This window comes from Pelophylax lessonae (genome assembly GCF_965119305.1).
Source record: "Pelophylax lessonae genome assembly, chromosome: 12".
In the NCBI taxonomy this organism is placed as follows: Eukaryota; Metazoa; Chordata; class Amphibia; order Anura; family Ranidae; genus Pelophylax; species Pelophylax lessonae.
The window spans coordinates 198,362,924-198,378,969 of NC_138779.1; the positions used below are offsets into that span (position 1 = coordinate 198,362,924).

The following is a 16,046-nucleotide window of genomic DNA, read 5'->3' on the forward strand; positions in this document are numbered from 1 at the left end:
TATGCAATGGCCAAGTCAATCACCTGACCTGAATCTGATTGAGCATGCATTTCACTTGCTGAAGAGAAAACTGAAGGGAAAATGCCCCAAGAACAAGCAGGAACTGAAGACAGTTGCAGTAGAGGCCTGGCAGAGCATCACCAGGGATGAAACCCAGCGTCTGGTGATGTCTATGCATTCCAGACTTCAGGCTGTAATTGACTGCAAAGGATTTGCAACCAAGTATTAAAAAGTGAAAGTTTGATTTATGATTGTCAATCTGTCCCATTACTTTTGGTCCCTTAAAAAGTGGGAGGCACATATACAAACTGTTGTAATTCCTACACCGTTCACCTGATTTGGATGTAAATACCCTCAAATTAAAGCTGAAAGTCTGCAGTTAAAGCACATCTTGTTTGTTTCATTTCAAATCCATTGTGGTGGTGTACAGAGCCAAAAAGATTAGAATTGTGTCGATGTCCCAATATTTATGAACCTGACTGTATATATATGAATATAATAAATTACATTACAATATGACTTTTTTTTGTGTTTGTTATTTTTTCCCCACAAAAACTGGAGCTGCCCTTTAAAGCAAACATTCCCCTCTGGGTGATTTCTGTACATTATAATAATTATAACAACCTTTGTTGCAGATTCCTACTTTTTGTTATTCTGAAGAAATCATTGTTTGTTCCTCTGTGCTGAGTGAGTCTAATGGGAGTGGTTTCATAATTATCTATCAGCTGTGCAGCTGCAGAGCACTGATGAGGAAATCTGCTGGGCCTGCATCCCTTTAGACGTGTTCCTATTGGGCGTATCCCACCAAAAATGAAATTTTTGTTGCAGGGGATGCCAGAAATCTGACTTGTATCTTAGTGCAGACTTCTGGGAAAATCAGCGAGCCAATCACACAAGCAGGAAACTATGTTTCTGGGGGGGGGGGGTTCTGTACACATTCTGTCCCCCCCCCCCCCCCGGGTTCTCCAGGTAGCTATAATGCATTGCACTTTACAGAAAATTATAGAGCTGCAGATTGAAAAGGAAAGGTAATTTTTAAGAACATTCAATTACAATATGATTTGTGTTGCAATTGTATACGCTATATTATTTTTTTGTTATTTGCTATTTGTTTCCCCCCATGAAAGTGGAGTTACATTTAAAGTAACATTTTTTATTTATCCTATGCACCAGGTGTCCAGGCTGGGCCCTTCGAGTGTTACACCTGCATCGATCGAGGAGAAGGGGACTGCTTACCGGACAGAGCGATGAATGTTTCCTGCCCTCCGGATCATGACATGTGTGTGGAGACCATCACAGCCATAAAGACAAGTATGTAGAACAAACATTATAAAGGAACTATATTTTCTCCAAAGCTACAGTTCATTTCAGTTGTTGAAAGAACGCCGGGAAACATGAAAGATGGAATGCAACTCCACTCAGGGGAGGACTGGGCCAGGGGGCAGGGGGGCAGTTGCCCCCTGGGCCACTCTGATGCCCCGTAAAAAGGCTGCACCGCTTTTGCCACAGACATGCCTAAAGGATTCCTGGTGAAGAGAAGTAAAGAGTCCCCACTTCTGACCTACTAAGGGCGGGTTGAAGACAAGGACAGAGCGCAGGCCTCCCCCCAAACATGGATAGTGTAAACTGTGTCTGAGCAGAGGCCGGTTCCATGCCCCACTGGAGGCTCTTCTCCCCTGGCTAGCCTCAGTTGAGCTGTCCCAGCTTCCACTACTGCCCCCTGCTGGCCAGGTTGGGAACCCCGATTTAGCCGTTGAGCAGAAAGTACCTGGAATCGGAGATTCAGCCTGGAATGGGGGTTAAGAGGAGGCCGGGAAGAGGTAGAGTGGCAGGGGGGCAGAGTTTTCTGCACCATGGGCCTCTTGTTTGTACTTGCCCCCTGGGCTGAAAGTTGCCAGTCAGCCCCTGACTCCACTTCATTTAGGCATTAGGCCTGAGTTACATTTGCGGTTGGGGAGCAGTAAAAATAGATGGCTGACCTGCTTTTTGACCCACCCACCATGCCCCCTTTAACGGAAAAGGCAAGTATGGGAGTATTCACGTGCTGTGGGCACAATACTTTGAGTCAGGCCATAGCAAAAATGTTCCCATCGTGGCAGTACCCATTCAAGTGAAAGGGACTACGCTGCATACCTATCCCAACGCTAGGCTTGCGATAATGGTGCTGTATTACCATTAACCACTTCTGGACCGGAAGGATTTGCCCCCTTAATGACCAGGCCATTTTTTGTGATTCGGCACTGCGTTACTTTAACATAAAATTGTGCGTTCGTGCGACATTGTACCCAAATAAAATTGATGTCCTTTTTTTCCACACAAATAGAGCTTTCTTTAGGTGCTATTTGATCACCTCTGCGATTTTTATTTTTTGCACGATAAGCAAAAAAAGAGCGACAATTCTGAAAATAAAACAATATTTTTCACTTTCTGCTAAATAACATTCCCAATAAAAAAAAAGAAATTAAAATCAATTTTTTTCCTCCTTTTAGACCAATTTGTATTCTGCTACATATTTTTGGTTAAAAAAAAAAAAAAAAAAAAAAGGGTATTTTGATTGGTTTGCACAAAAGGTATCGCGTCTACAAACTAGGGGAAAGATTTGTGTCATTTTTATTTATTTATTTATTTCTACTAGTGATGGCGGCAATCAGCGATTTTTAGCGGGACTGCGACATTGCGGCGGACAGATTGGACCCTTAACTGACATTTTTGACAGTTTTGGGGGGACCAGTGACATTACTACAGTAATCAGTGCTAAAAATATGCATTGTTACTGTAATAATGACACTGGCAGGGAAGGGGTTAACCCAGGGGCAATCAAAGGATTAAATGTGATCCTAGGGGAGTGTTTTCTAACTGTGGGGGGATGAGCTTTTGGAATCAACACAGAGAAAGGCAGACACGGCCCTTTGCTTGCTTTTGTCTGGCCCTTGGGGCACGGTTTCAGCCAAATGACACCATTGATGTGGCACAATTCCTCCCAACGACTCCAGTGATGGGGTGCAATTTCTCCCAATGACACCAACAAAGGGGCCAAATGACAATGTGTCTACGAGCCTTGTCAATTTACGTATATGGACTTAGGCATTGGTTTGTGAGTAATTGACCTCCGTTTTATACCATTTTTAAAAAAAACCCTGTTTTAAGGATAATGCGCTAAGCCCACGCGCCTTCTTTGTTTCCTATACTTACTGATGTCTGATATCTGACTTGTATCTAGTGAAGACTTCTGGGAAAATCAGTGAGCCAATCACACAAGAAGAAAATGACATATCTGGGAGGCGTTCTGTATACATTCTATGTACAGAACTCCTCCAGGTAGCCCAAATGCATTTTCCATAAAGTTACAGAGCTGCAGATTGACAAGCAAAGGTACTTTTTAAAAACATTCAATTACAGTATGACTTGTGTCTCAATTGTTTACGAGATATATATACAGTATATATATATATATATATATATATATATATATTGTAACAGGAAGTCAGCTAAATCTGGGAATGTAGTCACAGGAAGGAGATACATTTCCAGCTGACTTAGAAAGTCCATTAATTAATTTAGGGTGTTGGCTACAGAGCTAGCCAGCAGGAAGTTGAAAGGCCTTCAGCTGTTCAGAATGAGGAGATCAAGGCCTCTATAATTTGTCCAGAGAAAATCTATTGAGTGCTGCCTCCTGTCGCCTTGTAGGCTGGGAGAGGAGGACAGACATACGTGTACCTCCCGAAGCTGGTGGGCATGGGAGAAGGACTGCTGCCGCCTGTCGCCGTGTAGGCTGGGAGAGGGGGACAGTCGGATGTGTGCCTCCCGACAAGCTGGTGAGCATGGGAGAAGACCCCCTACAGCGATGTGAAGCTAAGGAGGGTAACCACGAGTGAAGACGTCTCAAAGGTGAGAAGACAAAGTGTTCCATGTGAAGAGTGTGAAGAGTAAAGGGACCTGTTAAATGAACTGTGTTCAATGTGAAGAATCTGAAGAGTAAAGGATCCTGTTATAAATGAACATGTGTTGATGTGAAAGAAACAAAGGGACATGTTCAATGGACAATGTTTGTGCTGTGTGAAAAGCAAACAAATGGACATTTGAGTGTCTGCTGTAGGATCAGCAGTGTCGGCCCAACAGTAGGTTGGAAAGACTTCTTAGGTAGGTTCCAGCGTGAGAAGGTAGCCGCCCACAGAGGCAAGGATTTATTTTGTCTTTTATTTTATTTTGGCTGTTTTGACGCTTGCAATTGTGTGAAGTAAATTGCATGAATAAATCAGTCTTGTTTTCAACCTCTGCTCGGCTATCTCTCTGTGAAAACGCACCCCCAAAGGGGTCATCCACACCCGCCACCGAGCTAATCCCTCACATATGGTGGAGGTATGCAGTGGGCAGAAGCGAAGATCCCTGCAAGGAAGTGCAAATGTTTGATGAACTTTATCTGGTGCATGAGATTGCACAATCTATGTGTGCAGGAGAGAAGATCCTGACAGAAAAAAAAAAAAAAAAAAAGTGTTTTAAAGAGACAGCGGTCTCAAAATTATTTGATGAACTTTGTTGTGTCTGGTGCAAGTGACTGCACAAACTGTGTGTGCAGGAAAAGAGATCTTGCAAGAGAGAGAGAAAAACTACATGTGTTAAAGAGACAGTGGTCTGAAAAATTTTTGCTGGACTGTGAAAAATTTGTTTGTGGAGTTATTGAAGATGGGGCGATCCAAACGCCTGAAAAATGCAAAGATAGATGAAATGAGAGACCGGATTCTATGGATGGAGGGGATGTTACCGTCTGAACCAGCCCCATCCATGCCTAAAGAGAGTCTACTAAAGAGGAAGGGTGTTGTCCCTAGCAACACTGATGAAACTGCTATGGAGACGCAGTGTGCTCAGATGAAAAGTAAACCCAAAATGGGGGAGATGCTGAAACAACGGAGCTTTGCAGCTCAACAAAAGGCTCATCAAGAGAGCATGGCAGGCTGGAAACAGAGACGCCAGCAGCCAATGGAGGCCATCGGTTTGGAGGAAACCGAGTATGTGTGCAGGGCTGAGTTGGATGCCTTGCAACGGAAAATGGAAGAAAAGGAACAAGCCTTGGAATTGCTTAAAATGGAGCATAGAAACTTGCAGGAAATGAATGAACTACTCAAGTCTCATGTGTTACAGTGGGAAGAATCCACTGCTCTTCTTTTGGTCGAGTTGCAAAAACGCAGAGAGACTATAATGGAGAAAGATACCATCCTCATGGAAAAGGAAAGTGAAATTCAGACTTTGCAGAAGCAAAGCATGTGTGAAATGTTGGAGTTGCGTAATCAGCTGGAAAAAAGTCTTCAGTGTTTGGAAGTTACAAAAATAGACCTGCAGGAGTCGCAGGAACAGAATGTCGCTCTGAAAACGACATTGTCTCTCAGCGACAACGAGAAAAGTGAAAGAGAGGCTAAATTACTGAGTACTGTGTATGAGCTCACTACTTTGAGCAATGTGGTAAATGAATGGCGTGCGGACTGTGAAAGTTGGAAAGGGGAAGCCCAACGTGTCCAGCAGCAGTTAAAGGAGAAAGAAGCCTGTGTGGCAGAATTACATTCTTATTCCCAGATGCTAGCCAATGAGGTGAAGGCTCTTATGCAGGGAAAAGGAGATTGTGAACATAAGAGGGAAAAAGTAGAGGCACAGCTTCTGGAATCGCAAGTGAAGGTGTCAGAAGGTGACCGATTGTGTGCTAAGCTGTCAGAGAAGGCAAACCGACTGCAGGTTGAGTTGGACAATGTTACAAATCAGCTTTCTCAAGCAGACAGCAAATCTAGAGAAATTGCGGAAGATTTTTCTATCTTGGAATCGCAGCTGCAAGACACGCAGGAACTCTTACAGGAAGAGAGGTGTCAAAGGCTGAGTTTTAGCACGAAGCTCAAACAAATGGAAGATGAGAAAAATGGCTTCCTGGAACAATTAAAAGAGGAGGCGGAAGCAAAGAAAAACCTATCAGAGCAAGTCGCAACATTGCAAGCTCAGATAGCGGATATGAAAAAACGCATGGAAGAAAGCGTTGGTTCATTACAGTGTGTTGAAGATGTGAAAAAGAAGTTTGATCAGATGCTTGGTGAAGAGAAGACTGTGTCTGCAAAATATGCAGAAGAACGCGACCGCGCAGAAGCGGAGGCGCGTGATAACGAGAGCAAAGCCCTGTTCTTGGCTCGCTCTTTGGAGGAAGCTCTAGAGTGTAAGGCTGAACTAGAAAGTGTTAACAAACAGCTGCGTACAGAAATGGAAGAATTGGTCAGCTCCAAGGATGATGTTGTGAAAAGCGTTCAGGAGCTAGAAAAGTCTAAACGAGCCTTAGAACAGCAAGTAGAAGAGATGAAGATTCCGTTGCAGGAACTGGAAGAGGAATTCCAGGCAACAGAGGATCTGTCCCAAAGAGGGGATAGTGTGCCTGATGCAGTTTTTAAAAGGATCAGTGTTTTGGGGTCTGTCCTGAGTGAGCCTCAGAAATGTGATGACACGTGGCTTGAATCACCCCTTTGGAATAAACCGTTCCTTCAAAAACTTCAAGCATTGGAAAATGTATCAGTAGAACTTCAGCAAATAAAGGAGTTGTGTAAGAAATGTGATGATTTCTCAGTTCAGGCTGAAAACCTAGTGGAGAAAACTAAAGCGGAGAAAACTAAAGCAAGTGATATAAATCTGGGAGGAAAAAGCAAACGCCACCTAGTGGAGAAAACTAAGGCTGTTGGTGAAAACGTGAAGCAAATGAATTTCAAGTGCCTTTCAGAGAATATTTCTAAAATGAAACTGGTAAAAGACGGGTGGCAGAAGTTTGATCCTGATCTTGAGATGCATTCCATGTGGAATTCAGATAGAGAAAAAGAACTAGGTGACCTTGAGTGGTCAAATAGTTCAGCAGAAAGTGCATTGAAGAAACCTGTAAAAGAATGTGTTGCAGTTCCATGCTTCTTCACTGATGCAGAGAGGAGGTCTATAATGGATACCACCCAGATCGCTGGGTTCAACTGTGTTGTTGCCTTTGACCCCTATGTTGGTGGAAGGAAAGTTGATGATGTTCTGGTTGGCTTCTTCTGTGAAGAGTTTGGCAAGAAATATAAACTGAATATCAAATCAAATAGTAGGCCTTTACTGCGACTCGCTCAGGAGGGCGAAAAGTTTAAGAAGTTGATGAGTGCAAATGCTTCAGATCTGCCTATGAATATGAAATGTTTGAATGATATTGATATCTCTGGGAAAAGGAACAGGGGTCACTTTGAAGAAATGTGTGACAGCCTGTTGTCTCAATTGGAAAATCCTCTGCACAGCATCTTAGAGCAAGCAAAGCTCAAGAAGGAAGATCATTCCCTTTTACAACAAAAAGTCAATGATTGTGTACAGATGTATGGAGAGGCAACTCAAGTCACAGAGGGATGTCAAGAGTCCCTACTTGGAACAAAGCTTAGTGAAGCAAAGGTTCTCAAAGTTTTGTGGAAAACATTTATGGATTGCAGAGAGAGGCGTCTTAAGAATGTTGAAGACATTAAGACTAGCCCAATTGAGTTGCCTATGGATCACGGTCCTCCAGGGTGGATTGGACAGACGGTTATGAGGGACAAGCTGTCTGACATTTATGAGAAAGCTGTCAATGAAGATGACAGAAACGAGAAGGAGCAAAATGATGCCAAAAATGCAGTTGAAGAATGTGTATATGAGATGAGAGACAAACTGTGTGGCATTTATGAGAAATCCGTCAATGAAGATGACAAAACAGTTTCATCCGGAAGCTTGAGGATAATAGGAGGCTTATCAGTGAGTCAGCAGTGCTTGACACATGCGTGCCTGGAAATCTGTGTCCCAACCCTAGGGTTGAAACAAGAGGGGGGGGTATGTAACAGGAAGTCAGCTAAATCTGGGAATGTAGTCACAGGAAGGAGATACATTTCCAGCTGACTTAGAAAGTCCATTAATTAATTTAGGGTGTTGGCTACAGAGCTAGCCAGCAGGAAGTTGAAAGGCCTTCAGCTGTTCAGAATGAGGAGATCAAGGCCTCTATAATTTGTCCAGAGAAAATCTATTGAGTGCTGCCTCCTGTCGCCTTGTAGGCTGGGAGAGGAGGACAGACATACGTGTACCTCCCGAAGCTGGTGGGCATGGGAGAAGGACTGCTGCCGCCTGTCGCCGTGTAGGCTGGGAGAGGGGGACAGTCGGATGTGTGCCTCCCGACAAGCTGGTGAGCATGGGAGAAGACCCCCTACAGCGATGTGAAGCTAAGGAGGGTAACCACGAGTGAAGACGTCTCAAAGGTGAGAAGACAAAGTGTTCCATGTGAAGAGTGTGAAGAGTAAAGGGACCTGTTAAATGAACTGTGTTCAATGTGAAGAATCTGAAGAGTAAAGGATCCTGTTATAAATGAACATGTGTTGATGTGAAAGAAACAAAGGGACATGTTCAATGGACAATGTTTGTGCTGTGTGAAAAGCAAACAAATGGACATTTGAGTGTCTGCTGTAGGATCAGCAGTGTCGGCCCAACAGTAGGTTGGAAAGACTTCTTAGGTAGGTTCCAGCGTGAGAAGGTAGCCGCCCACAGAGGCAAGGATTTATTTTGTCTTTTATTTTATTTTGGCTGTTTTGACGCTTGCAATTGTGTGAAGTAAATTGCATGAATAAATCAGTCTTGTTTTCAACCTCTGCTCGGCTATCTCTCTGTGAAAACGCACCCCCAAAGGGGTCATCCACACCCGCCACCGAGCTAATCCCTCACAATATATATATATATATATATATATATATATATATATATATATTAAATATATATATTTTTTTTTATTTACCATTTTTTCCCCCAAGGAAATGGAGTTACCCTTTAAGGGAGAGTTCAAGAGGCATTTTTAGTACAAAAGCCCTGTACACACGTACCGATTGTCGGCCGTAAATGTTCGGCCAACGTCCGATCGGCCGATTGTCGGCTTGTGAGTATGATGATTCCGACAACCGACTGCGACTTTTCGGCCGAACAAAATCTGGTGTGCATGCTATAAAATTTTTGTTGCCCGTCACCAGAACGGCCGATTGTTCGTCAGTCAGTACAGATTTCGGCCGACAAACATCAGATGAGCAAGACTGGGCATGCTCAGAGAAGAAAAAACACACTGAAAGTAGACCAGAACATGACATCACTTCTGCAGTTGGTTGTTGTTGGCCGACAAAATTCGTGTGCAGTCTAGAGCACATTTCAACCAACACAACAGCACCGGACAAAAGACGGCCGATCGTTCGGCCGACAATCGGTACGTGTGTACGGGGCTTTAGAGGTAGTCCGGTAGGAGAAGAGGATGACTGATTTCAGCACTCTTTCGATCGGTAAGTCCTTGTTTGTGGCCCGGGATTGGGAGGCTCAGAGAGACTTTGGGTGGGAAAGAGGCTCCCAACCCTGCTTATAAGTACTTTAGTCCCAAAAGAGTTAACCCACCTGCAAGAGAGGCTTGAAAAGCAGCAAGAAGAAACCAGCACGTGTTTGAAGTGGAGTAAAGTAGTCCACAGCTGTGAGAAAGTGTGGACTTAAACTCAGTTCTGCTGAGCTCCTGGGGCTTGCCTTGCAGCCCAAAATGAATGGGAACACTAAACCCAAGTGTGGGACTGGTACACTGGTGGTGAGCCATTTTTTTGGTCTTAATTATACCAGGACTATGAATTGTTTGCCTTTACGTTTGCTGAAGAAAGCTATTTGTGTTTGCGAGAGACCAATGAAGACTGTTGTTGAGAAACCAATGAATTCATTTTTACATCAGGCTGACTAGTGATCTCAGGCTCTCAATATTAGAACCTGTATGTACACTAATAAAGATTCAGTACGTTTTGACAGTTGGGCTCAGAAATGGTTGTGGTTATACTTATGTCATATTTCATTATAGTAATGAAGTTTTATATTTAATAGGTCATGACAGCCATCTTGTAATAAATAATTTCAAAAGCCATTGTGTGCTGTTGAAATCTTTACGACATGTAATATGTCATCGTATTAATAAAGTTCTCTTGTTCAATAGGTCATGACAACCATGTTGTGCTGAGTAAAGGCTGTGGCTATGGTGGTCCCACTATGCTGGAAAAAAACATATTATCCTACGGAATATCCATATATATGCAACTAAGCCAATGCAACACTAGCTTGTGCAACACCAACATGGACCTGAAAAACTACCAACTTGCTCCTGATGGTAATTATTTTATTGAGCATTCTCTGTAGCATTTGTCATAAAGGTGAGCCATCCATTTTAACCCCGCTATATACATTACATGACTTGGGCATAACTATCGAGCAAGGAAGACTACCCTGAAATACAATCAACACTGCACTCAACAATTTTTAACATTGTAAAATTATGACTACACAGCGATTAACTGAAAATAACAAAGAAAGGTAACCATGTCCCAGTACACCATGGCCATAATACACTGAATTTCTTTAATGTTAAACTGAATTTTTAGCTTAATTTAGGCAAATACACTATATTGTCAAAAGTATTGGGATGCCTGCCTCTAAAACAACCCCCACACCATAATCCTTCCTCCACCAAATGATTTGAACCAGTGCAAAAAGCAAGGTCCATAAAGACATGGATGAGCGAGTTTGGGGTGGATGAACGTGACTGGCCTGCACCTCAACCCGATAGAACACCTTGGGGTGAATTGGAGCGGAGACTGCGAGCCAGGCCTTCTTCCGTCGTCCCAACATCAGTGCCTGACTTCACAAATGCGCTTCTGGAAGAACGGTCAAACATTCCCATGTATGCACACTACTAAACCTTGTGGACAACCTTCCCAGAAGATTTGAAGCTGTTATAGCTACAAAGGGTGAGCCAACTCAATATTGAACTACGAACTAAGGCTGGGATGCCATTAAAGTTCATGTGCGTGTAAAGGCAGGCGTCCCAATACTTTTGGTAATATAGTGTAGAGAAGGACCCATGCTTTCTGTCTGAAAGCAGTGATCTCTCTGAAAAGGTTCTATACACCCCCTGCTGAGTCAGAGCTTCAGCTCTCCAATCAGAAAAGCTCATGTTGTCTGCTGGTTGGAGAGCTTCAGCTTTCATGCCAGACCTCTGTGGAGAGATTGCTGCTTCCACACAGAGAGGAAGGGTCCTTCTCTGCAGCTGCTTGCAGGGGACTGGCTTTTCTACTCAGGCTGGGGCTAGTTTCTAATAAAGATTAGCTGTGAGGGCTAATTCACACCAGTAGAAAGTCCTGACAGAAGCCAAAAAAAAAAAAAGGTTTGGCTTGCCATATACTTTAGCATTGATTAGGCAACTTCTTTCATAAGTCCAATCACAATTGGTTATTTTTTTAATGGTCCAGATCAATCTTTGTGGCAATGGAGAGAAGGATTATGACAGAATGAGACCCTAGGCAAGATAGCAGCTTTGGCTGCTCCAGGTCCCTATGACTGACATTAATAGAAATTACAATAAGTACAGAGAAGCCACCCATAATGCATTGTGTGCACTTGTATTGTGCTACCAGACACCAACCACCAATTTGACCTTCTGGGCTCCCCCCAGGCTTACTAGAAGATAGTGGCATCACTAGGGTTTCACTAGGGTTGGTGTAACCTGGTGTGCTACAGCCCCCTCACCCCAATTATTTTTCGGCATTTCATCTTCATGGCTCTCCCTCCCCCACCACAATGCTCTATCCTGCCACTGTGGAGTAACAGCAGGAGCAGGACAGAACAGTAGACACTGGGCAGGCTAGCTCATCAGGCTCTCTTCTGTCTAGCCTGGAACAGTGGCTTGCAGGGCACTGGGCAGGCTAGTTTTGGGCTGGCAGCGCATGGTCACGGTGTACACCCCAAACTGTAAATAATGCGGTCGAGGCTGGCGTGACGATTTGTGTGCCGTCACAGATGGGGGTGACATTGTAGCGGTTGGATATCACTTCCTAGTTGATGGTTCCAACCTGGGTGCAGTCCGCACCCCCACACCCCAATATTGACGCCATTGCTACAGGAAGTTATCGATTGTAGCTTGGGCTCCTGGACATCTAACATGCCCTAGGCTGTTGTCCACATTGACTTATGGGTGATCCAATTCAAGTAGGATGCCCTATAGTAGCTTCATAAGCTTCTATAGCTATAGTTCAATTTATGTATTACAAGACATATGCTTCCATGCTTATGCTTCCAGATATACAATCTTGGCAACCTTACCATTAAACATCACAAATACCACGCTTTTCCAGTTTCTTTGGCTTGTTCCTCTGATAAAAATTCTTCTGCTTGACAACTTTATTTGGATATTCTGGATCAATGAGTACTAAACATTAAAAAACATCTCACATTTGTGTTCTTGAAACAAAATCCTAATGATGTAATTGATTTGTATCTCTATGCAGATAATATAACTCAACTACCTAACGATGACCAATGCTACAGCTGTATAGGAAAGCCTAAAGCAGAGTGTTCACCATCCAACGCGCCTGTAAAGCAATGCTACAATATGTACAACCACTGCTTTGATGGAAATCTCACCATATCCACTGGTAATTATGTCTTTCATTACAGGTAAACATATTTAAACCCAACCGCAGTCAAAATGTTTTGCCTCTGAGGCCTAAAGCTCCCACACTGGAATACTACATTGCATGATGGCTTTAATTTGGGATTGGATTGGCTTACAGACTTCTTTGCTCTTAGAATTTCAGAAAGACATTGTTGTACTAAAATTAGACCTGAAATATTGGGCAACCACCTCCCCAACACTACACCCCCACAGACAGTAATGTCTTAATTAGTAAATGTAAAAAGTGCCACAAAGTAAGGAGGCCATGTTGGGGTTTTCCTTTTAGAAAGCCCAGAATGGTTTGCTAATTATTTCTATGGGAGCATTCTCTAATAAACTGTTTTTCGTGACACCACAATCTCCACCTCATTCAATCAGAGAATTCTTTGCATTCATTGACAAATTGCAAGGTGTCCTTTAAATAGTGCCATTGCAAGAGAGCGATCCCCAGTGTTCACTAAGAAGCAGAGCAGCTGCTCACCCCAAGACCCTGAAGCTAGCAGTGATCACTGTAGTAGAGGTGCCTACTACAATGATTTTCAGCTTCCACAAGGATCCCACATGTATGGTACTGTAGCTCTACCCTTGAAGGAGCTGCTGGTTAAGATGGGTAAGATGGGTCCTCCAGGCCTTGACCTTCTCAAAGACGTCATTGCTTCAGACACACCAGGCTGAGTGCACCAACACACAATATCACAGACAGTGACTTTAATTACACAGCATCAAGACTAGTTCAAGAAATAGGCACCAAACAGTAAAAGCAAACTTAATATATTATCGACAAACAAGTAAGTTATGAGGCGAGAAAAGAATGAAAAGCAATGATAATACAATTTAGTATACAGAGTAATTAGCAATGAAGACATGGCATAAAATTACACTTGCCATCTGGATCAGCATAACAGTAACAACGCCACCTGAAGTGCAGCAGTGAGCAGCAATAAGACTTGATCTATAACACACCGTAGCTAAACTGCCAGAGTGCGCTAATAGTTGCTATGCTAAGAGCATCTGGTAAACACTGTTGATATTTGAGATAACAAAAGTGGATATAGGGAGATGGAGGGGGATTTGTGGACAGGTAACGTGGCAGGGGCAATCCTTAAGATATTTCTTCTACCGGCTATCGTTGAGGCCCATAAAGAGCATTGGTGCACTTAACAACAGCCCTGATGAACCTGCATACAATTAAAGAGGAATGGTAAGGTCTTTGCACGGAATGTTGAGTGGATATGGGTCAGAAACAGTGATTGTTCAGTATAATGTTGGTATGGGTTCAGTATAGTTTTGATAGAAGTGTTGTATAAGGCTGATACAGATGTCTGTGTAAATTGTGGTTAGGATCCTGTAGGCAGCAACTCAGTCTCATATAAAAGTGTAAATGATGAGCTGAAAGCCCTCTTACTAGTCCCAAGGGTACAGCTGTAAATGTCTGCAGCAGAATGGGCAACCTCAATCTCTCCCCAAAAATTCCAACAAGCAGCGGCATGGGTGGATGGAGGATCAGTGCTCTGGACTCCTCTGTGGCAACAGTCCAGGTGTTGCTGATGTGGCCGCTACCATGCTGCACAAAGTGTCCTCACTGTCAGTCCCTGGATCAGGTCCCCTCCAGTCTGGCCTCCAGTAAGCAAGCCAGCACCCTGGCAGAGCTCCTCTAACCTCCAGGCACTAGATGCCAAAAAGCCATGAACCTTTCTGGGCAGTATAGTAAAAATCCACCCTCTCTCTCCTCTTTGTGCCCTAGAGTATTTTGGGATTTGTCATTTTCAGCCATCCCTGAGCAAGGCTATGGACCTCTTCAAAAACAACATGCCCCAGTGTGCACAGCGGCAGCTCTGGTACCCTGGGGGTGGGTGGGGGGGGGGCAGGAGTGGGAAGCTGTGGGTGAAGAAGGGGAAATCTAGAAACAGTCGGCTGCCATGGCTACTTTACATACATACTTCCAAGCTGGATCAATGTGAGTATGTAAAAATTGCCATGTCTGTAATTCTGCTTGAGGCCTGGTTCACACCTATGCAGGTTGTAGTTTGCATATTCCAAGTGCATGTTGCACTTTTCAATACATGTTTTTGATCCATTGAAGTCTACGGAACCAAAAACCAGAAAATTCATCAAAAACCAAAAAAAAGTCCCTAGCCCTTTCCATAAAATGCACAGATGTGAATGTGACCTATAGGAAACCATGGTAAATGGACTGTAATGTGTTTCTGCAAAATTAAAAAATGCACTAAAAAATGCTTAGGTGCAAACCAGGCCTTAAAGTACATCCAAAGGCTCCTGTATGACTTACTGTGTGATGCATAACCCTCATAAGTAAGCCTTGACTGAGACAAATCCTCCTTCACCTATCTCACATGCTCCCCACCCAGGTACTGCAGCTCACAGTAGAAGGGCTTTAGCAGCAGAGGCTTATTGACAAGCTAGTAGCTATATAATTAGCCATGGTTTTTAGAAGGAGGTGAGCAATGGTAAATAATACAATTTTCTTAGTACACGTAACTTGTAGATCAGATTTCTGAATCAGACACAAGTGATTGCTCTTCCAGGCCTTCAGTAATGGACTTTTTCTTCTGTCCAGGTAATGACACAACAACCATACCACTCAAGAGCTGCTCCATGAGATACAAGTGCGGTAAGCATACTCTAACCTACGGGAGTGTGACCATCGAGATGATAGGAGCCTGCTGTTCAGAAGGCCTCTGCAACAGTGATCTGTCCAACAAAACGCATCTGGCGGAGCTGCCGTATCTCGTCCTGCTGAATGATCAGAAAAAGGATCAGTCCACTAAAGTGGTTCCGCCTATTTTTTTAAATGCAACACCAGAGCTAAACGTAACTCACCAAAATCGCTCCCTTGACCCTAAGGATTATAACGCGGCCAGTGGACATTCCTTTTCACTTTGGCTTTCTTTTATTTTAATTACACTTTCTTGTGTGAACTGTAGCTCTCTTTTTTCCTAGGGAAGAACCTGCCAATGTATCAAGGGGGGAAGGGGGGATCATGCCTCCCCCCCCGGTCAATCTAACTTGATTTTTTAAATGAGAGCCGGCATTGAGTGGGTGACAGGGCCTCTTAAAAGGTAACCTATGCTGATAGAAACACTAGTGGTGGCCTCCTTCTTTCACAAATGCTAGTTGCCTGATATGCATCCTAATCTTCTGAATTACCTACTTAAGCTGTCTATACACTAGTAGAATTTTGTTTGAAATTTTTTCATTTAAGAACATTCATTAGATTTTCTAATGATTAGTGGGGTCAAGTCAATGTTTGTGCTCAAAATCACTTTAAAGTACAGTTTGACTTTTGGTTTAAATCAGCTAGATACAGGCAGTGGCGGCTGGTGCTTAATTTACTTGGGGGGGGGGGGGCGGCCCACAGCCCCCCCCCCCGCCAGCCAACCAAATAACCCCCCCATCGCTCGATCGATCGATCACCTGTCAGGCCCCCCGCAAGCCCCTGCACTTACCCCATGCAGGTGGCGTCTTCACCCCTGCGTCTCCTCCGGAGTCCTGGCAATCGATTCTCCTCCCGACC

The 16,046-nt window shown here is 43.7% G+C and overlaps 1 protein-coding gene across 1 annotated transcript in view; it reads left to right on the forward strand.

The window, feature by feature from the left end:
- Positions 1–15,553, forward strand: part of LYPD3 (LY6/PLAUR domain containing 3) — a 21,114-nt gene extending 5,561 nt beyond the window's left edge. Inside the window, exons 2-5 of the mRNA XM_082274257.1 lie at positions 1,174–1,311; positions 10,001–10,171; positions 12,345–12,491; positions 15,090–15,553. Coding sequence (XP_082130383.1) covers positions 1,174–1,311; positions 10,001–10,171; positions 12,345–12,491; positions 15,090–15,472 — 839 coding nt within the window. The 3' untranslated portion in view covers positions 15,473–15,553. The remainder of the gene's footprint in view (positions 1–1,173; positions 1,312–10,000; positions 10,172–12,344; positions 12,492–15,089) is intronic.
- The last annotated feature ends 493 nt before the right edge of the window (positions 15,554–16,046 follow it).